Raw genomic sequence first — 21,333 nt, forward strand, 5'->3', positions numbered from 1 at the left:
TTTGGATTCTAGGTAGGATTGGATTACCAAATCCCAGTTTTCCACGATCAGGATCACATAACCTGGTTTTGAAATATCTAATTTTGAGACTTAATCCTACCTGGATAATTCTGATCTAGATTTAAGGTTTTGAAATACTGGCCCCTGATAATAATGGCAGACAGATCACTGTTACTGTGATGCTGTCCAGAGTGTCAGACACCCTGCTCAGGACTCTGATGGACTGATATGACACATGGAATTAAATTAGTGTGATCAACATTAGCACAGCTGGACTGTGTCCAGTGGACATACGAAGAAGAGACAGAAATAAGAAGACAGACATGAGTAACTTGATCCAATGACTGATGCTCCAAACACAAGAGGATACTGGCACTAATCACAGACACATTCTCTTGTACAGGTCAGCCTGAAAGAGCAAGTCAAGACTAAATAATTTACAACCTTCAACAGTTCATTTAAGACAAATATTTCAAATACTTCCACTGGGTCGTTTTTTTTTTGTTTTTTTTAAATCATTTCAGCACTTGTGATAAGAGGTAGAATTAATCTCATCTTCTGAATCTCATCAGGCTCCTCCCTGCAGCTCCTGATTAGGAATTTGAAACCCTGAGAGTGACGACAGTGAATCGGAGAGCAGGTGAAGGTCCCAACGGCTGCTGGGAGATCATCAGTCCAGCAGGTGGCACTAGTGCACCAGGTACTCCTACAGAACAACACATCAACAATATACATGTGAGTGAACATTAAAGACAGCAGTTTCCTGCACGGTAAAATCATGAAAAGATTCTGAATGTAACATACACTTAAACAGATTTTTTTAGGTCTCTAAACTAAATTTTAGCTTCCTACACCAGTTTTCCTGCTGCTTCTCCAAACTGGGGGTGTCGACTGCTATCTACTGTAGGTAATACGCTGACTATGGACAAGTACCTCATACAACTACAAATCAAAAAGTCCAGACATTCCCTTTAAGGACTACTCCTGCAGAACAAAGTAGTTCCAATCATATTTTAATGAAGAGATGCCACCAGAGCTGCGTTGTTCTTCACTGTTGTCTGACTCTTTCAGCAAAGATCCACAACATTAAAGTCAAAGAGCCGAATCAATGAACTGACCTTCTGCTTGTTGAGCCTCAGCTGGCAGCAGGAGAACGCGCCGAACAGACCGTAGATCACAGCTGCTATGAAGCAGTTGTAGCCCACCTTGTTGTACAGCTCGTAGGCCCTCTCAGGGTTGGTACTGAGGGCACAAACAACAAGTAACAACGTTAGATCTGACCAGAGACAGACAGATATACCAGTTGACTGATACTACCAACCCCATATTTTAGGGGTGGACAATTATTTTTCATGGGGGGCCACATGAGAAACTGATCAGGCTGCTGTGAGTCAGATACAGATGATAAAAGGTCCTAATAATGATCAAATCTCTAATAATGGACTGATCAGAGGTGTTCTATATAGGCCTGTTGGTCACCATTCCTGAATTGCCATGTTGAATTGTGGGCCAATATTTTCTCGGAAATGTTTTACAGTGTATTATGCAGGCTGCATACAGGTTGTAACGACAGTAGCAGCAGCAGTAGAAGAAGAACATAAACAACATGGACGTACAGCACTGAGTGAATAAATATAAAAGACAGAGTTCATTAGCATTACCAAAGAACACAGCAGTGACCCCTTTCACAATAAAGGTCTGATAATGATTTAATGGTGAACAAAATGATATCGAGTGTCTGTGCTAGATTTTTAATTTTTGAAATTTCCATGATGACCTTGTGGGCCACATGAAAAATTTGAGTGGACTTCATCTGGACCCCAGGCCACATTTTGCCCTGGTCTGCTACACTGGCCATGCACATCTGTATCTGTCTATATCAGTATCAGTGCATATGTGGTCACTTTTTTTTTTCTTCATAAAGTTGTTGTTTTTGTTGTTTTGTTTTTTTTGTCTTCATTTTATAGGCAGTATATGTAGTACATACACACTAATTACTAATTACAAATACTCAAATTACTGTATTACTGTATATAATTCAGTAGTTTTTTTAGGGTACTTTTATGAGTAGATTTTCAACTTTTAAAATCATAATTGATTACTGAGTACAATTTGAATTAATATCAAACATTTTCATCTGCATTTTTGTAGCCAATAAGATGATTTGATCACAAATGGACCAATGAAAACACTGACATATGGACGGAAAACAAAACACTGCAGCAGCGCTGGTTTGGCGTGAGGATCTTAATGAGTAATTAATCATTAATCAATTAATCACTGTTAAGAATTTCACAGATTAAGAATGTATAAATGAATATTTAATCAATAGTCTAAAAGAAGCAGTACCTGCACCTCATTTAACGTGTTGAATAAGAAATCTTAAAACTTCAAAAATGACAAAGAAAAATAAATTTGAATAAAAAAAACTGTTTTGTATGAAAAAAAAAAATCTATGATTTATTGAATGTTAGATTTTTCATTGGTTCAGTCACATGCACACAGTTTTCAATCTTGCAGATGTGAGTGTGTGAGTAACTAATACTCTGAGTAGTTATTACAAGAATACTCTGTACTTGTATTTCAGTAGCTCTCTAGCACCAGTCCTTTTACTTGTAACTGAGTAATATTTTAATACAGTAACAGTACTTGTACTTGAGTATAGACTTCCAGTACTCTTTCCACCACTGTATACATATACTGTATGTACATACATATAAAGAATATATCAATATTGGAGTTTTTTAACTCACTAATATTGTTGTGCATTGACTCACAAACTCCAGAGGGCTGTAATACAAAGGGACATTAATGTGTTAGCAGGTTGAGTCTAAAGTCAGAGTTTTCAGCGTCATGAAGGTGTCTCTCTCTTTAACCTGCAAGATCACCATGGTAACTGATGCTGGACTCATCACCTGGTCTGAAGCAGGTTCTGTTCAGAGTTTCAGATTAAATCGGCAATAAAAAGTGCTGCACCCAAACTCTTTTCCTAACAAAGTTCTTTGTGTGATACAGATTATAAACTGAGGGAAGATGTTAAAAATGAAAAGTTGCTGAGCTGTACGTTTATAATATCACCAAATTAAGCCGAAGTAATGTAGAAATGTAACATAATGTAACAGCAGCACAAACTGGGAACCTCTGTTTGATGATGCAGAGTCATTTTCTCCTGTTTGCTTCAGCTCATATCATCTCTTTAAATTTACACAGTGTATCATCCACACACAAAAATAATGATGAAGCAACTACAGACACTTTGAATACTATTTAAAGTCGGTTCTGCATCACTGATACAGCAGCTCAGAACAAAAAAAAAAATCTTTCATCTGTTCAATCTCTTTTCACTTTGATTTGGATTAAAAGTTAAGTGATGTGCACGTCTCTGTCATCGTGGGACAGTGTCAGAGCGACAGCATCATGTTGAAATCTGCTGGATGAAGTTTAACTGTCTTATGTTCAGTTGTCATGTTAGACATAAACAGCAGCATTAAAATCACATTCAGTCCGTCAGTCATTTTCTGACACCGTTCTTCTTCTCCTGCCTTATTTGCAGCAACAGTGATGCTTTCTGCAGTGAAGTGAGAGGGTCGCGTGCGGGTGAAGGATCAAATGAGTCTGAAGAAGAAAGCCTGAGTTAACAAAGACAGTTTTAGGTTTTGTTGAGCAGCTCATACAAAGAAACCCTGCTGAGCTTCCTTCATTGTACAGCCCTCAGAGCCAGACAGATGGATCAGTTGACTGATATTATCAACCTCATATCACCACATGTGTGATCCCATGTATTTTCTTTATATAAGGCAGGTGTTTTTTTTTTGTTGTTGTTGTTGTTTTTTTGTTTTTGTTTTTTTATCTTAGTTTTATAGGCAGCAGGCAATTATTTCAGGGTCCTAATGTTATCATATACACTTCACTAAAATTTACTCACTGGTATTAGTCTGCATCAGCCTCTCAAACTCCAGGACTGGTTGTATTCTATATTTTCCAAGTAAAAGTCCACCTGTCAGTGTCTCTGATGGACAAACTTCATATTGGAAACAGTTGATCTGTAATCAGCTGATATGAGGCGGACACACGGCTGCCCAAGTTAATCCAAATTTTAGCAAAATCAAAATATGGCTTTCTGCAATTTTCGTGCCACAGGAATATTTGTTAAAGGCCAAATTTGTGTCTTTAAACATTTAAATGAATGAATGTGGTGAGGCAGAGACGTCCTGTCCTACACGTCAGATTCTTCATTTGGTACAGATTCCTGCAAAAATATCATTTACAAATACATTTTTACATGTTTTTGAATCAAAATACAAACGATGTAAAAATTATCACTGCCTCCAACATTGGAAATCAAAATAATCGCAATCAAATCAAAGTTGTTCAGCTCTAGCTGTACGCCCTGCAGCACCAACAGAACATGTGACAGATGTGATGGTCTTACTCTGGCTTGAAGTCCTCTGATATGGGCACGTCTTCTATCAGCCCCGCTGAGTGTATGGTGAAGAAAATCCCCAGCATGGCCTGAGAGACACGAGGGACAGGAGACAGGAGAGAGACAGTTAAATAGTGACAGGCCTTTACAGGCTTTTACTGTGTTCAGTCACAAACTGAAAACTGAGAGAAAAGACAATGAACTAAGATTTAATGAAATTAACTGGTAAACACACTTGAGGATATATATTTACATGAACATAAGACTTTATGAATGATTTAAAAAGAACTAAATGTTTTTATTCAAACTAATCTTACACCAAACATTAGTTCACAGTAACTTGAAGATATGGTGGATATGGTTTCAGCTTTCAAGACCAAATATTATCAAAACCACATTTTTATAACTATAATTTTGAGCTATTTTCTTTAGCTTGTTTGCCTTACGACACAGACAAGAAAATATTCAACTATACCTGCACGTGGCTGACTTGTCCTCTTTTTGCATGTGTTGTCTACATTTTTATTGTTTAATGCTCCGGCCTATGAGAATTAATATGTTTGTACCTGTAAAAGGACATCTTCTAATGAGACCAATACATAGGTTTCCATTTACTTTTCATTTATTTTTATTATTTTCTGTTTTATTGGCTTATGACCAAACCCAAGAGACGTAATTGATGTCAATCTTTAACCTACTGTAAACAGAAGGGACTGTGACAGGGTCATTTGATTTTATTCTCCTGATACTCCTGAGACAGGTAGGGGGGGTGGGGGGAGGGATTACCTGTTGTTCTATCTGGTTTGTTTTGTTTTGCTTTATTTGAAAAATATGAAACATGGAAAAAGTTGTAACTTTTGGATGCTGTATTTGTACCAACACCTACAGTAATAAAAATACTTAAGAGGAAAAAAATTGGAACTTGGAACTTTTTTTTTTTTATTTAGGACAGCTGCAGATATGACAAGACTCACAGCCTCAGGACATGGGATGGACACTCTACCAACTGAGTTACAACACCCACATGGCCGCGTATCACCACCCAAAACTAGCTATTAGTTTGTTGGCCAAAACATAGCATCAGTTGCATGGACATACATACGTAGACACTGCATTGGCCTTTGGATCGTACGTCGCTGTCACCACCTTACTGGACCAGGCAGGACAGTCCTGTAAAGCAAACGGGGCGCAGCAACTTTTCTGGATAAAAACTATTATCATGTTTACTAGAGGACATTAAAGGCAGAATCTGCAATTCTCCCAGGAGATGGTTTTTTTTCTCCTCCTTTAACTTGAAAGATTGCTTGGAGTCATGACCTTAAATGTTTCCAGCCTGGTTATTCAGTTGTAGAGCGTTCGCCCCGTATACTGATGCTGTGACCCTAACCCTCTGCAGCGGCCATGGCTTCAACTCCCGCCTGCAGCCCTTTGCTGCATGTCATACCTCGACTCAAGGCCCAAAAGTTTTCCAGGATGTTGTCTCTTGACATCATGCATAGAGTAATACACTGGACCAGACAAATGCTGCCTTCAAGACAACGTCGGAGGTTGGAATTTCCCATCTGAAATTTCCAACTTCTGGAATCAAAGTGTTCCAGGTGCACGATGCCAAAACTACAACAAACAACATGGCTGACTGTAAAAAAATTGCTGACATTTGTTTTGGCAAGTGCACACTAGGGCTGGACGGTAAAAAACGTCATATTGCAAATATTTTGACTGAAATTGTGATCATTATATGATTTGTGGGAATGATCATTTTTGTATCACAGTTATAATTTTTTGCAGAAAAAAAGTTGTGATAATGTGATATTTATTGAGGTCCGTACCAAACAAACATGGTTTCTTTCATTGGAAGAACAAGATTTTTTCTTTTAGACTGAGCATCCCTCTAATGCTTTTTCTAAAAAATAGCAATTTGGTTCTGGCTGTGCGATTTGGATGCTTTTTAATTTACTTATGTCTTTTAATATCTTTTTGTAAGATATTGTTATTTACCCCTGGCTCTCCGGTCATGTTTCTTTTGTATTCTGTCCCATGTATACTCAATGTTTGTTAATAAAGAGAAAAAAAAAATAGACCACAAATTTTGCAGCAGAAGAACTACATTTACCATCAACCCTGACTGGACATTTACATGTAAAGTGTCGATGTCTCCCTGAACAACATTCTGGCTTTTGTAAAGTGAAACATTTAACAAAATCATACAGCCAATGACTGTAACAGTGTACAGAAAAATAATATAGATTAGTTAGCATATTTATACAATTAAAACAAAATACAACAAACAACGCGAATAAAATAATAAAATTAAAAGGAAAGTAATAATTTGTGTTTCCATGCTTTTATGTCTGCAATAATTCAATTTCATCTCAAACGTTTTGGATATATGTCACACTAACTCAACATTAAGGCCAGTTTGGAGTCTGGAGTGTGCTGAGAAACTCATCGGAGCACCTGTTGCCTGTTCGCTCTGTGGAAAACGAACTCATGATTTCCGAGAATGAAAAGAGAAAAAACGACACTCACCAGCATTATAACCCCCCACAGACTCAGCACCAGACCGCAGGCGGCCAGCTTAGGTCCACAAATCAAACCACGCATGATTATTTCACTCTGCTGTTGAAGGAGAAAAAGAAACACAGAAGCTGCTCGGTGTTCACACTTCTGACTGTCACTTGTTCAGTCACGTGATTGAGTCAACACCGGGAGTTTCCGGGATGTTGACAGAGTTTTAAAAAGATATATTACGGACTGAAATATTAAATAAAGTATTTAATTTAAATAGAAAAAAAAAATCTGTTTTATATTTGATGAAAATAAAACGCAAATAAGCACATTATGCTTTTATTATAGGCGTATCTTTATTCATTTATCTCTTCCTAAAGATTTTTTGCATTTAATTGATTTAAATTTGTAATTACATTATTTATTTGTCATAACTAACAATTATTGTTAAAAGAAAGTTAGCGTGTCCTCTTAGACATTTTAGCAAATCATATAACATAAACTTTCCTTGTCAATAATAAAAATCATGTGACCATACGGTCTCCAGTCACGTGACTTTCCTTTCAATGGCCGTTCTGATGCTGCATTCACTTGTCTGCTGCTTGAAAAGAACAGGAAAAAACAGCGCTTATTCCCACTTCGGCCATTCTAACATATGAAAATGTAAAATTTGGTCTCCAGCATGAAGGAAAAAGTTTGGGAATAATCATTTCATTATTCTGGCAGAATATTTCATATACAAATGTCCAATGAGATAATGAGATAAGTGAGGTAATATATAAAAATATGTGTAATGTTTGCAATATATAACCTCACAGTTACACCAGATAATAAATAGTATTTTAGTATGTACTTGTGGCAGTTAGTTACAATGAAAAATCAGATACAAACAGTGTATGGCTCCTATAATATGAGCTGAATGGACTGTATTAGTGTTTATACTAGGTTTTATTTAGATGTAACTGTCAGGAGGATGAATCTGCGTCCATTCTGCCAAAAGTTAGTTAACATGTCTCTGGTTCTTTTCCACTAAGACGCATTATAGCCTGTGTCAGAAATTCCTCAACTGACATGAGCGGGGTTTCCCATCCGGCTGTTAAGGGGTATGAATGCGGCATGACATGGTACTATGCTGCGTTCAAGTACCCTCTGATTTTTTTTTTCTGTTTGATTTTTGTTTTCCCCCCATTTTTGCATGCGTTTAGGTGTGTTTTTGTGTAAAGGTATGTGTATCATGTATACTTTTTCCTTGTTGTTGTTTATTCTGTTGTTGTTTGGTTGTTGTCTAACATTCTTGTATTTCACTGCTTTGTTCCCCTTCATTCCCAATGTATAATGACAAAATACTATAAAAAAACAAAAACAAAAAAAAACCTCAGATAGTCAAAAATCTTTATTCTATGAAGACAGTTGGATGGAAAATTATACAATTCTCCCATCCTTTGTTTAGTAGCTCTTACTTTGCTCTTTGTTTGTTGCTCCAAAGGGCTAATAAAGTGCACTGTTGTTACACACTGTACATCAGTCATAGGTGTATATTTTGGGGGGAATGGAGGGGTTAGTCCCCCCTCAATATTTAGAACACATGCATTTGTCCCCCCTAATAATAACTAAAAAATGTACAGGACTTTTATTTTGACAAGGAGCCTTGCTGCATTATATTCCATTACATTTCGAATTGTCACCTGTCACCTAAATTTTGTGTTTTCCTTTACATAAATAAAGACTAAATTGATTCACAAAAGACACAAACTGGTGCAGCAAAAATCACCAGAATGCCAGAAATAAAGTGTTAAACACTGAGAATTTCCTGGGGAAGGACCCGCGTAATATGTCGTCCCCCCAAATTCCCGCCCCCCCATCCCCCTGATCAAAACAAAAACTAAGCTTTTGATGCCAACCTTCACAGCAGAGCAGGTAACAAGAGCGCAAGAGTAAGTAGACTCCATCCAGGCAAAACTGCAGGTCCTGAGGACATCATGGTGCTCAAAGCCTATGCCATCCAGCTGTGTGGACAGCTATAGCACATCTTAAATGTGAGCCAGAGTCTGGAGAGGGCCACCGTCTTTAATCTGAGCTCGAGTCTGGAGAAGACAACCTGAGTCCAAGTCTGGCGAGGGCCTTGAGTCTGGAAAGGTCAACCATCTTCATGGTGCCTGTGCTCACCTGGACAGGTCTGGTAACATTATGAGACTCATCTTCTTTGATTTCTCCATTTTGTTCAACACCATCCAGCCTGCCCTGTTGGCATCCTGGATTGTTGACCATCTGACCAGTTGGCCACAGTATGCAAGATTTCAGGGCCACTTGCCCAACACAGTGGTGAGACACACAGAGCCCCACAGGGGACGGTCCTGTCACCTTTTCTGTTCTGACTTCAACTACAACTTCATGTTCTGCCACCTGCAGAAGTTCTCTGACAACTCCTCAGGTTTACTCTGCATCAGTGAAGGGCAGGAGGCCGAGTACACGGGTGTAGTGGACTCTTTTGTTGATTGATGATGGCAGAACCACCTGTAGCTTAAAGGAACAGCTCACCCAAAAATCAAGAACTACATGTTTTTCCTCTTACCTGTAGTTCTATTTATCCATCTAGACAGACTTGGTGTGAGCTGCAGAGTTTTGGAGATATCAGCTAAGAAGTGACTAAAGGCAAAATCTTAACAGTTATGTCTCTCAGAAATCATAACCTGGTTACTCAAGGTAATCCACAGATCTTGTTGTGAGCAGTTTCATGCAGGAGCTATTTTCCTTCTACCGAATTACATGCACCAACCAATCATAGTGCACAAGGAAGCGTGCATCTACTCATGAACAAGAGGCTCATGCTTGTGACAGCATGGGATATAAACATTAATGGTGTCCTTCTCAGCTGAGCATCATTTTTCCCATCAAGACTGTTCCACGTAGTCCCACCCTACTGTGCTGTAATTGGCAAGAACTCATTGCCTGGATGGTCATTTCCAGAAAGGCCCAAATAGTTTTGTTCCTAGTCCTATACTTAAGTGTTTTTGTCCCTGACCCTACCCAACAAGTTTTTGTTCCTGATCCTAACAAAGTGATTTTGGTTCCTAACCCTACCCAAGTATTTTTGGTTCCTACACATACTCATATAGTAAGTTGGGTTTCCTCTCATCCATGAGTAGATGCATATTTGCTTCTGCATAGTGATAAGGTTGGCGTATGCAGTTCAGAGAAGTTCATTTTATGGTATTGAGTATTTAGCAATGTTAACAATACCTTAATTATAGTATACTAATAATAATAATAATAATAATAATAATAATAATAATAATAATAATAAGAAGAAGAAGAAGAAGAAGAAGAAGAATTTACAAACATAAAACACTCATGAACAACAATAATGTATTTCTGCCTGTTTATTATTCCAAGCTATACTTTGTGTATTTATGAGGCTTCATTCAACCAGCGCCACAAATACTCCAGATCCTCTTCAGTCTCGTCTTCCTCCATCTTGGCAGGTTGGGAAAATGATGCAGTGGACGATAATTTGGGACAACTCTCCTCCGCTGTGTCCCTGTCAAAGAAACTCTCATCCAGGAACTTCTCCAGCCTGTCCAGCTCTGCCAGCAGCTCATCCTCGTCAAATTCCACTTTCAAGTTCATAGGTGAGTAGAGGGTGTCTGCCATGTCCTGAGTCCCATCCTGCTCCTCTGTAATGTCCTTAATCAGGTTGTTCACTTTGTTGATGATGTCTATTTGTTCATGAGCAGACCTCAAGGCCTTCACAGCACAGTCGATGTACCTGGCATGTTTCTCATAGAACTTCTTTCTTCTCAGCGCCTGCAGAGCTGCTCTTCTGTTTTTCCTGCTGTTTTTCTTGACAAACAGAAGTTCTTGCTCAATCTTTTTCTCCAGAAAGTCTTTCTTCTTCATCAGTGTCTCCTCACCCTCTGCGAGTCTCTCAATCGCCTCTCGTTGGCAGCGCTTCTTCTTCAACTTCTTTCCTCCATGGAACATTGTACTCAAAAAAGACATGTCTCTGACACCTTGACTGACACCTTTTGGGCCCTTGGTCTTGCACTGAAGAAATCTATAATTGTGTAGGTTGTAGCTAATGTTGCCTGGAGACCACTTTCAAAATAAAATACAGTTCTTTGTGTTATGCTTAAATGATGCCCTGTGTCCAGTTGTATTAAAAAAAAGTTTCAGACTTAAGTTTGTCCCCGAGCAGGATATTTCCCTAAGCTAAGGGGCTCGCTTAAGGAGTGCTGCATAAAGCTTCTTAGGTTGTCTCCTTGCCAAAGTGTTTAGACTAAGATCTTCAGCACATGTGCACTTCAGTTACCATGGTTACACTTCATGCACATCATTCTTTAAAGTTACTAAATAGCATTATTGTCAGATGATAGCTAGCTTAGCAACTTAGTAAGCCTTCGGTAGCTAGCTTCTCCAATGAACAAGACATCAAGGTGATTTATTCTTTACAACAAAGAGAACACAAAAAGACAAGGAAAACCAAACTTTTTTCAAGACGTAACTGATAATCAGTTCATTGTTATGAATAAAAAAATATTAATAATTGTGACAACAAGATTGGTGACAAACATCAACGGGAGTTGAAAACAATAATTAAGATATATATGACATGTTCCTTTAATGTTTGGCTAGCTAGTTACAAAGTTGCTAGTTGTAACTTCAAATCTATACTCTCTAAAAGTTGTGCATCATTCATAATGTCCAGAGGGTTTTCCCTGTCCCAAAAATCCATCTTGATGTCTCCTGTACCTCTTCAATCACCATAAATTGTCTCTCTCACTGTCTGATATTCAACAAAATATTTTACTGTTATGGGTCCCTTAAAATGGTCTGAGGAAAATTCATACTAAGGACCATAAGAATTGAGGAAATCCTTATGGTGATCATTTCTTCCAAAGGCATCATTTAGATAACTTTTTTTCTTTGCTTAACATTTCCCAGAAATTCAATTTTTTTATGTGAGGATGCTGACCTGTATGTTGTATTTTGGTAAGGAACCACAACTCTAATTTTGCTGTACAACCCTGTGTTGTATAATGATAATAAATGTCCTTCAATACTTCAATCTGAAAGAAATTTAAAGGAAAACTTTCCTAGGCAGTTTTATGCAACTGAGCTCATGTTTTCATTTGGTCTAGCCAATAATTCAAATTTGCAAATTTGCCATGCAACAACTTTGTAAAATCTAGTAAAACCCAGCCTGTCCCCAAAATGTTATAGCATAAAATAATGTGAGATATTGACACAGGGGTTCCCAAACTTTTTTATGTTAAGGACCCTCAGAATAGATCCACATTAGACCATGGACCCCAACACTAATTCTTCCCTTGTTGTTACAACTTCCAAAAATGTGACAAAAGTTGAAATAATCTGTTTCTCCTTTTGCTGGGGGACCCCCTTTAATCCACCCAAGGGCCCCTGTTGGTCTCTGAACACCAGTTTGCAAACCACAGACATAATGGACAAATGACAAAACCTAGGATTTTTATTACACACAATTAAACTAGTTAAATGTAAATCTTTCACATCCATTAATATTGGTGTATTTCTTGTGGATCTAGTGCTTATACCGTGTAATATTGTAATTCCATTCCCTGCCATGAGGTGTCCTCTTTTTTACTTACAAATGTATGAATGTAACTAAATTAAACAAAAAACACCCCAAAGCTTTATGACGCTTCGTCCTCCAAATTTTGCATTCTGTTGTAATATCATTCTGTCAAACACGAGGTAAAGTATAAATTGTAATCCTAAACGTGGAAATTCCGAGGAGTCAGTGAAGGCAGCAGCAGCTTTGTCGTTGTATTGTATCCAGATGACCTGACCTGTCTGCTCTGTTCCCAGTGGTAATGTACACTACATTCAAGTTTAATAGCGCTATGCAGCGTTCTGTGCACATGTTGCACCGACGGTGACCCGGCGGAGGAGCACACCGCTAACTGCTCTGTTAGCTGCGGCGGAGGAGCACACTGCTAGCTTCTCTGTTAGCTGGCTACATCTCAAAGAGCACCCTAATGCTGCCGAGCTACAGTGTTAGCATCTTAGCAGCCGCTCCGTGCGCTTGAAGGCATCATTGAGTCCTGCTCACAGACTGAAGTCAGCCTGTGGTTCTACAGACAGCAGCAGGATGACCTCAGCCTCCACTAAAGTAAGTCATCTCTACACAGGAACACGCAGGTGGAGTTTAAAGTTAGCATTTATTGTTCTGAATAGTTACTGTCCTATTACTGTACATGTATGCAAATGCACGAGCCTCTCTATGTTTCCCGCTGCTGCTCGCGGGAACAACGTAGAACATGAATTTAGAGTGAAAAGTCTCCACTGTTCATGTGGCTTTCCAGTCAGTATTAATGGTAAATGCAGTCAGTTGAAGTAATAAATTCCTTAGTGCTGCTATATTGACCAAGAAGGCTGAATTGTGCTGCTGCAAAATCTGTTGTTCTTCCTGCATACAGTGATGTCACAGTGATGTCATTAGTGTACAAAAAGAACCACAGGCTATTTCAGGCCCAATCCCAAACCAGTCTCTATTATAGACTTATTACAGCCAACGTCATCGAGACGAGTTGTCAAGCTGCAAAGGTTGAATTAAAGTTTTATCAGCACCAAAATCACCAAAATGTATGTTTATTGCATACATACACGTCAGAATCGACTAGGGCTGCACAATATTGGAAAAAACTGACATTGCAAATTTTTTTAACCCTGTAATATATATTGCGATATGAAAAAATACAGGAATTTTCACCAGATGACTTGAATAGCACTTTATGTTATGCTGCACTGCTGCCATCTTGTGGACAATTAACCTGCACTGATCTTGTGACTCACTCCATATACAGGGGCGTGGTCTGCTTTGGCAAACTGATTAAGAACGATTGTGATTGGTGGATCGCTGCGCGCAGTGTGTGTCAGGTACCCTTGAAATTAGCTGAGAACACGTTTAGTTCATTTGCCTCCTACATCGCAGGACCTGCAATGTGACTATTGCGCACACGTATATTGCGATGACGATGCTCAAACGATATATTGTGCAGCTCTAGAATCGCAATTCCACTGGTCGATTTAAGCAATCAGCGGTGTCTACAACTGCAAGCTATTACATCGTTAGCCTGCGCTGATGCAGTCATGCTATTCACAGTTTTAACAGTGCCCTTACACTCTGCCCTGAATAGTTTGAGATTTACTGGGGACCAGTGTACACAGTGTTTTTTCTCTGTCAGAAAGAGGCTGGAATAAAGTGTAATGTATTTGTAACTATTGTTGGACAGTTTTTTCAATATGAGCACCAACAGGAAGATGTCTGCCCTCATGTAGACCTTCTCCACACAAGTGTGCGGGCACAGTTTGACTTGGCGTATCAGTCCAGTGTGGTGTGGCTTTGCATCTATGCAACCCTTGTAGTTAGTCAAGCTGCTGTAAAATGCTGGTTAACCAAATTTCATTCTCTAGAAAGTCTTCACATTAAAAGCCCCCCATAATTTCTTATTTAAACGCTTTTTTATGAAGCAGCAAATTCAGGAAGTGTTGGGCTTTCCTCAGCAGTAACCTAACACAGTTCCTATTAGCTGAAAGTGACATGAAACAGTAAAATAAAGCAGATACCTACAAACAGTAACGCAGGAGAGAAACTAAACTTCAAATCACAGAGATTCAGTTAGAAGCTACAAAGCTTCTGAAAACCTCTTTCTGCCCTCCTGCTGCACAGATAAACCCAGGATGCACAGTCACAATACTGTTACACTAATGTATGCATCCTAAAGAAAACTGAGACTATACTGTACAAAAACACTCTATTCAAAACTTTGTGGTCGCATTGCAGCGAGCTCTTCTAGTTTTCCATGTAACTCTGTTTCTAGTTTCCCTTATTATTTGAGTTGTGCGCGGTCAGTCTGAGTGAAAGTGAACCTGGTACCACGTCTGACTCCTGTGTGTGTGTTCCACAGGTTGGTGAGATCTTCTCTGCAGCCGGAGCTGCCTTCACCAAACTAGGAGAGCTCACCATGCAGCTTCACCCAGTGGCAGACACCAGTCCTGCAGGGTAAATCCTACACACAGACGCACACACACACACACACACACACACACACACACACACACACACACACACAAACACTTGGACACTTTAATGGTGAATACCCAGTTGAACAGAGAGCTTTGGGTAACCCTTTAATTTCCAGGTCCCATAATTTCATAGTAAATAGGTGTAATTACAAAGTACTATATTTCAGATTTCTTAGAAATTACCCACAAATGACCTGCAAATTACCCCCAGATTCAGTGGTTTATTATGTGATAATTGGCAAGTACCGTTTTCATGTAGTGGTGGTAATTACCAAGTAACATATTTGAAATCTCTTAGAAATGATCCACAAATTGTCTCCAAACTACCCCCAAATTTAGAAGTAAGTTAGGTAGAGAAAGTTGAGTAGAAATTATTAGATATTTAGGATGCAACAACTCATTTCAATTTAGTGGTCTGCTCTGCACATGTTGGGTAGAAATTATTTAGAAGTTAACAAGTATGACCGGCAGAAATTAGTTGGATGTTAAACAGGTTTGGTCTGCAGAGGTTTGCAGAAATTAGTTCAATCCAGTTAATTTTCAAGAATTAGTTGATATTTACCTCTTTATTTAAAGAAATTATCACCTGTTTATTAAGAGCTTACTTTGAAATATAATTATTAAATCATGTTGGGGACATTTTCAATAAAATTGGGGATTATTTTTAAGAAATTTCAGTTATCATACTTGCTAATTGTCACATATTTATCAGGAAATTTTGGGAAAATTTGCAGGCAAATTCAAAGGAACTTCACTACATGAAAATGGAACTTGCTGATTATCACAAACTTAACCATTAATTTTGGAGGCAGTTTGTGGCTAATTTCTAAGAAATTTCAACTGTGTTATTTGGAAATTACTACCATTATATGAAAAGGGTACTTGCTAATAATCGTGTACTTGACCATGAATTTTGGAGGTAATTTGTGGGTACTTTGTAAGAAATTTCTAATGTTACCCTAGACACGTCATCGATAGTAGTAAGAAAGTAGTGAGATAAAGTGTTAAGTTTCATTTATGCAAACCGCCATGAAAGCACAAAGCGCAGGCTTTCATAGTCCTTAATAATGAACATGCTACGAGTGACACATGAACAACCAATCATTTAACAGAGAAGGCCCACATGTTCACTCTCTGTGGCTTACAAACAGCCTATCATATCCCTAGGTGCTACAGTGACACACACACAGCCAGTCATTTCACAGTTGTTTTTGGGTTGCCCCACTGACACGTTAGAAACAGCATGAACAGAGTGACACGTGAGAAGAACAAAAACAGCAGCTTATTCATACGGAGGGAGCTCGGAGTAGAACCACTGGTCCTCCGCTTTGAAAAAACTGACAATTAGACTGATAATTATCAGTATCAATTGATATTAAACTTCTCTGCTGTGATAGACTTTTCAGCTATAATGCTCAGTCCTATGTTACTTGCTAATTACCACTGCATGAAAGTGGTAAAGCGCTAATTATCACATCATTAATCATGAAATTTGGAGGTAATCTGGGTGTAATTTCTAAGAAATTTGAAATATATTACTTGGTAATTATCACCTACTTACTATGAAATTATGGGTCCTGGAAAATAAAGCATTGCAGAAGTTGGAATACAGAGCTTATTCATGGTCCACAGTGAGGCTTGTTTCACATGAATTCTGCTGCACTACCTGTGCATGTAAAAGGGTAAGCTCCGTATTTTTCAACCTGGACCCTCCTTTTCCCATGGTTTTGTATGTAAGTGACTAATGGGGACAACAATGTTTAACCTTGGTCCAGTATTGAGGGAGAGCGCTGCAGCCAGCATCTGTGAAACACGCTGCGATGTTAGAAGGCAGTTTCAACATCCGCTAAAAGTGCTTGTTTTGTCACTGACAGGCTCAGTTTCTTATTCTAAAGCAATTTTGTGGAGAGACAGAGCTTTGTGTTAAAGAGGAAGATCTGTTTTATTTAACCAGAAATAGCTGATTTATTGCTTTTGCTAAAGTAACCAGACTCCATTTACAGAAACAGTCATTTTATTACCAAAAGAGGAACCAGTTAGGATCAGGTGACAGAGAAAAAAAAGGCATTTTGAGGAGCCGATGGAGTGATACTGTTGTTGAGGATGCAGTTGTTAGCCATCTCACCTGGAGTCAGCACTAACAGTGATCTGTAGTAGAGCTACACAATATATCGTTTGAGCATCATCATCGCAATGTACGTGTGCGCAATAGTCACATCGCAGGTCCTGCGATGTAGGAGGCAAATGAACTAAACGTGTTCTCAGCTAATTTCAAGGGTACCTGACACACACTGCGCGCAGCGATCCACCAATCACAATCGTTCTTAATCAATTTGCCAAAGCAGACCACGCCCCTGTATATGGAGTGAGTCACAAGATCAGTGCAGGTTAATTGTCCACAAGATGGCAGCAGTGCAGCATAACATAAAATGCTATTCAAGTCATCTGGTGAAAATTCCTGTATTTTTTCATATCGCAATATATATTACAGGGTTAAAAAAAATCGCATTATATTATTATTATTATTAATCGCAATATTGTGCAGCCCTAATCTGTAGTCAGTCTGTGAATGTGTGCAGGCTAGTTTAAGCACTAAAACTTGGAATTCTAAGGTTCTATCTGCATTCTGGATCTGCATCCTATCAAATTTGTAAATGTTATTTTTTCTTCTTCTTCTTTTTTTTTGGAGCAGGTCAAATGCAGATAGAGCCTTCTAATCCTAAAACACTCTTCCTCACATTCTGCCTCGCAAAACATGAAAAGAAGCAGCGATTTTCAACAAAGACAGACATATTTTTACAGTTAGAGAATGTAAGAATCAGTTTACACTGTAAGAAATAGTTGAATTTGCTGACCTATAATCTTTAGTTGAGATAATTTACTTTTCTTCTTTAGATAAACTTTAGAACGCCCCTCCTCAATATGGCCAGTGAGCTGTGAACCTGATTTTTCATTATTTTGCTGCCTGAAAGGTTTTAATTGAAAATATAATATATAATTGTAAATTTTAACCATAATTCACTTTCACTTCAATGAATTTACTCTCTGATTTTTTTTCAATACATCTTTTTTGGGTGTCTAAAACGCAAAGATTTAAGTTTATTTAAAGAGGAAAAGTTAATTATCTCAATAAAAGATTTGTAGTTAGTAAAACCTTTTCAAAACTTGAGTTGGGCTCAAAACTCAAAAATCCATTGCAGTGCATTGCCTTTTAATTTTTTCAGTGTTTTTACAGTGTGGACCTACAATACTGAAAAATTAAAAGTAAAATAAAAGTTTAAAAAAAATATTAATTTACATATTTTTTGGCATAGCTACGGGGAGCCACTGGAGAGCAGCTAAAGTGCACAGGTTGCACAGCCCCGACCTATCCTAGCTGTAGACTGACATCAGGAAGCTAACATTAGCTGGAACACTGAAAATACACTCCTCAGTGAGATCTAAAACAATAAAAAAATCTATGGCTGTCCTTAATGAGACCATCAGTAACATCCTCCATCTTCAGGTTTGTTCTAAATTTTCTTATGTCGCATGCAGCAACATGACGAAGAAGCAGAACCTGATTGGTCCTCTTGTGCCTAGTTAGTTTGACTTTGCAGATAGAACCGTTTTGTTGTCTAAATTTTAAAAAAAATCATATTTCTTACAAAAATGGCCAAGTGTTACATAATAACAATATGTGAATAATTACATTTTGACAAAAATAGCCTTATAACCTTATAATTCCAGAGTGTCTGAAGAGTGTGAGCTCATGTGGATAAATATTAAAGTCAGTTCAGTTCCCATCCTCCCTCCAGCGGTCAGACGAAGAGCACGGTGAAGAGGAAGCTGTATGAAGATGGAGCGCCACCCACCTCCTCCGATGCCCCGAAGAAGGTCGTCAAGAAAGTCGCCCCCGTTGCCATGGCAACGCCGGCCACTCCAACCGTCATCTCCGTGCCCGCTGCTCAGGTTGTCGTGGCATCGGGACTGCAGGGCCCCCCCTCCAGCCAGCCCACCCTCAAGAAACAAAAGACAGCAGGTGAGCGAGGAAGAAACACATGACTGAACAACATCACAGTGTTTGAACTGATCATCACATCATGTGATCAAACAAAAACTATCAACAGACCTGCAGTACTGCAGACAGTTACAATTTTAATGTGAATTTAATGCCCCAACCTTTTTTGACATGTTTTGTAAATTGTAATTATCGAGTCCTGAAACATGCAGCTGAACATGTTAACACTTACGGTTCCCTCAGATGGTTCAATGTCTGTATTCTGTTACAGTTACATTTAGTAAAAATGTGGATTATTAGTAGGATTACAATTTTAAATTAAAGAGTGATATACTACCATGCACAGTAGACACACAGCTGCCAATTCATTATGATGGCCTCTAGTGAAAAAATGATTCACTGGGTGGAACGTTCCAACATTTTTTGTCTTTAAATCAATCAATCAATAAACACTACACAACAAAGGAGGAAACCGCTGGACTAATAAACCCTAACAACAAACATTAAATACAGCTGCAATGATTCAACTATTACTAATAGACTATTAAATTAATCTGCATCTATTTTGATTAATTGTCAAAATTCTCTGATTTCAGCTTCTTAAATGTAAATATTTTCTGGTAAACTGAATATCTTTGAGTTGTGGACAAAACAAGATATTTGAGGACGTCATCTTGAGCTTTGATCAACATTTTTCACCATTTTATGGACCAACTAACCAATCGATTAACTGAGAAAATAATCGACTGATTAATTGATAATGAAAATAATTGTTAGTTGCAGCCCTAAAAACACTATATTAGGCTGAACAATTTCACCATGTTTTATATTGAGGTAATCCAAAAGTAACATTAGGTAATCAAGTTACATTACTTTACTATGGTGATACTTGTATAATGTCTCTGATGACACATAACAAGTAATTAGTAACTGTATCAGAATACATTTTTAAAGTAACCCTCCCAATCCTGAGCTTTTATGTCTCAAACAAAGCGGTTGCTAACAAGCAGCTAAATGTGATTGCAGATGTTGTCAGGGACATGAAACATCATCATACCCAACATGAGTCACAGTACCATTTGACTGTGGTGTCCCTCATTTACAGCCTAACATTAGCTTTTTATTTCTCACAAATGCATTTTCACTTCAGAAATCATTAAATTGTTTTTTAGTTGTGAAGATGCACAAAATGTGTCAATATCAGAAACTTGTGTTCACCACCGAGTTTATTTTTTGCACTAATGGAAAAATGTCTTTGGCTGTTTGTTGATGGAACCAGAGCGATGCTAACTTCAGGGTTAGCTGCAGCTAATGATTATTGTCATCACTGATTAATCTGTTGATTATTTTCTCAATTAATTGATTATCAATCAGTCAGTGGTTTGTTCCAGAAAATGTCAGAAAAATGGTGAAAAATGTTGATCAAAGCTCAAGATGACGTCCTCAAATGTCATTTTTTGTCCACAACACAAATATATTCAGTTTACTGTCATAGAGGAGTAAAGAGACCAGAAAACGTTCACATTTAAGAAGCTGAAATCAGCTCTCTGTTTAAATGTTCTTTTCTTTTTCTGTCATCATTTTATCTTATATAAACCAGTGTTAAAAATGTTTGCATGTTCAAAAACACTACTACATGTTCAGCCTTTTTTGTGTCTCTGTATGTCTAGATGTGACCTTGAGTGCTCTGAATGACTCAGATGTCAACAGTGATCTCGTGGACATCGAGGGACTGGGTGAAGGATCAAACTCCAAAAAACTCAACTTTGATCAGGGTGAGGTTGATTCAGGAGCAGTTTTGAGCAGCGAACTGAACATTCAAAGCAAGAAAAAAAAGTACAAATACTTTTTTTTTTTTTTTCTGTTTTCACAGACAACCTGAACTTGGACTCGAGCCTCATCATGAACCCTGGTGACCTTCCTCTACTGTCCCGCTGATTGAGGACTTCACAGAAACGATGGACTAAACTGTGTAGTTGTAACAAACTGGACTCGTCTGTTGAGCCACATGGTGCTGACACAGACACGCATCAGACTGACAACAGCAGGTCGTGGAGTCAGTGACGTGTTGGCACCATCAGAAAATAAAGTTTTCTTTTACTGTAAAATTCTTTTTTACTTCAAGGTCTTTTGCTTTGTGGGAATGTCCAGAATATTTCCCCCAAAAATAAAGAAGACAGACTTTATTTCATGGGGAAGCTTTTCTAAGATTCAGGTCAGGAAAACAACCATCCTTGCTCTCCCATCATGCACCTGTGGATTAGAAAGCAGAACAATGTAAAATTTTACTGTATGTCATGTCCAATACAGTCTTGCCACATTTAGCAAATGATTGTAT

At 38.2% G+C, this 21,333-nt stretch overlaps 2 protein-coding genes and 1 pseudogene across 3 annotated transcripts; 1 reads left to right on the top strand and 2 right to left on the bottom strand.

Moving 5' to 3' along the window:
• Positions 1-632: 632 nt before the first annotated feature.
• On the bottom strand, positions 633-7,134 carry LOC146306304 (ribonuclease kappa-A-like). Its single transcript, XM_084712645.1, has 4 exons — positions 6,953-7,134; positions 4,433-4,512; positions 1,119-1,242; positions 633-706 (listed from the first exon to the last, which is right to left on the bottom strand). The coding sequence occupies exons 1-4, from the start codon at positions 7,025-7,027 to the stop codon at positions 689-691; spliced, it is 297 nt and encodes a 98-aa protein (XP_084568771.1). The 5' UTR covers positions 7,028-7,134; the 3' UTR covers positions 633-688.
• Positions 7,135-10,296: 3,162 nt separating this feature from the next.
• On the bottom strand, positions 10,297-12,555 carry LOC146306305 (charged multivesicular body protein 4c pseudogene; annotated as a pseudogene).
• A 193-nt stretch (positions 12,556-12,748) lies between these two features.
• Positions 12,749-21,103, top strand: LOC146306306 (BPTF-associated chromatin complex component 1). 2 transcript variants are annotated; one of them, XM_084712285.1, is made up of 5 exons: positions 12,749-13,079; positions 14,878-14,972; positions 18,775-19,016; positions 20,666-20,770; positions 20,869-21,103. In XM_084712285.1, the coding sequence occupies exons 1-5, from the start codon at positions 13,059-13,061 to the stop codon at positions 20,931-20,933; spliced, it is 528 nt and encodes a 175-aa protein (XP_084568411.1). In that variant the 5' UTR covers positions 12,749-13,058; the 3' UTR covers positions 20,934-21,103. The 2 variants fall into 2 exon arrangements, with proteins under 2 accessions (XP_084568411.1, XP_084568410.1); XM_084712284.1 differs by having other exon boundaries at positions 13,024-13,079; positions 18,793-19,016.
• Positions 21,104-21,333: the final 230 nt, after the last annotated feature.

This window comes from Lutjanus erythropterus, chromosome 23 (genome assembly GCF_056507025.1).
Source record: "Lutjanus erythropterus isolate fLutEry1 chromosome 23, fLutEry1.hap2, whole genome shotgun sequence".
In the NCBI taxonomy this organism is placed as follows: domain Eukaryota; kingdom Metazoa; phylum Chordata; class Actinopteri; order Lutjaniformes; family Lutjanidae; genus Lutjanus; species Lutjanus erythropterus.

Excerpts from the sequence above, each read along its gene's own strand:
- LOC146306304 (XM_084712645.1), bottom strand. The coding sequence starts at position 7,027 with ATGCGTGGTTTGATTTGTGGACCTAAGCTGGCCGCCTGCGGTCTGGTG. Across the intron at positions 4,513-6,952 it reads TGTGGGGGGTTATAATGCTG|GCCATGCTGGGGATTTTCTT; the intron begins GTGAGTGTCGTT and ends CGTGTCTCTCAG. Across the intron at positions 1,243-4,432 it reads TCAGAGGACTTCAAGCCAGA|TACCAACCCTGAGAGGGCCT; the intron begins GTAAGACCATCA and ends TTGTGCCCTCAG.
- LOC146306306 (XM_084712285.1), top strand. The coding sequence starts at position 13,059 with ATGACCTCAGCCTCCACTAAA. Across the intron at positions 14,973-18,774 it reads GCAGACACCAGTCCTGCAGG|TTCCCATCCTCCCTCCAGCG; the intron begins GTAAATCCTACA and ends AAGTCAGTTCAG. Across the intron at positions 19,017-20,665 it reads CAAGAAACAAAAGACAGCAG|ATGTGACCTTGAGTGCTCTG; the intron begins GTGAGCGAGGAA and ends CTGTATGTCTAG.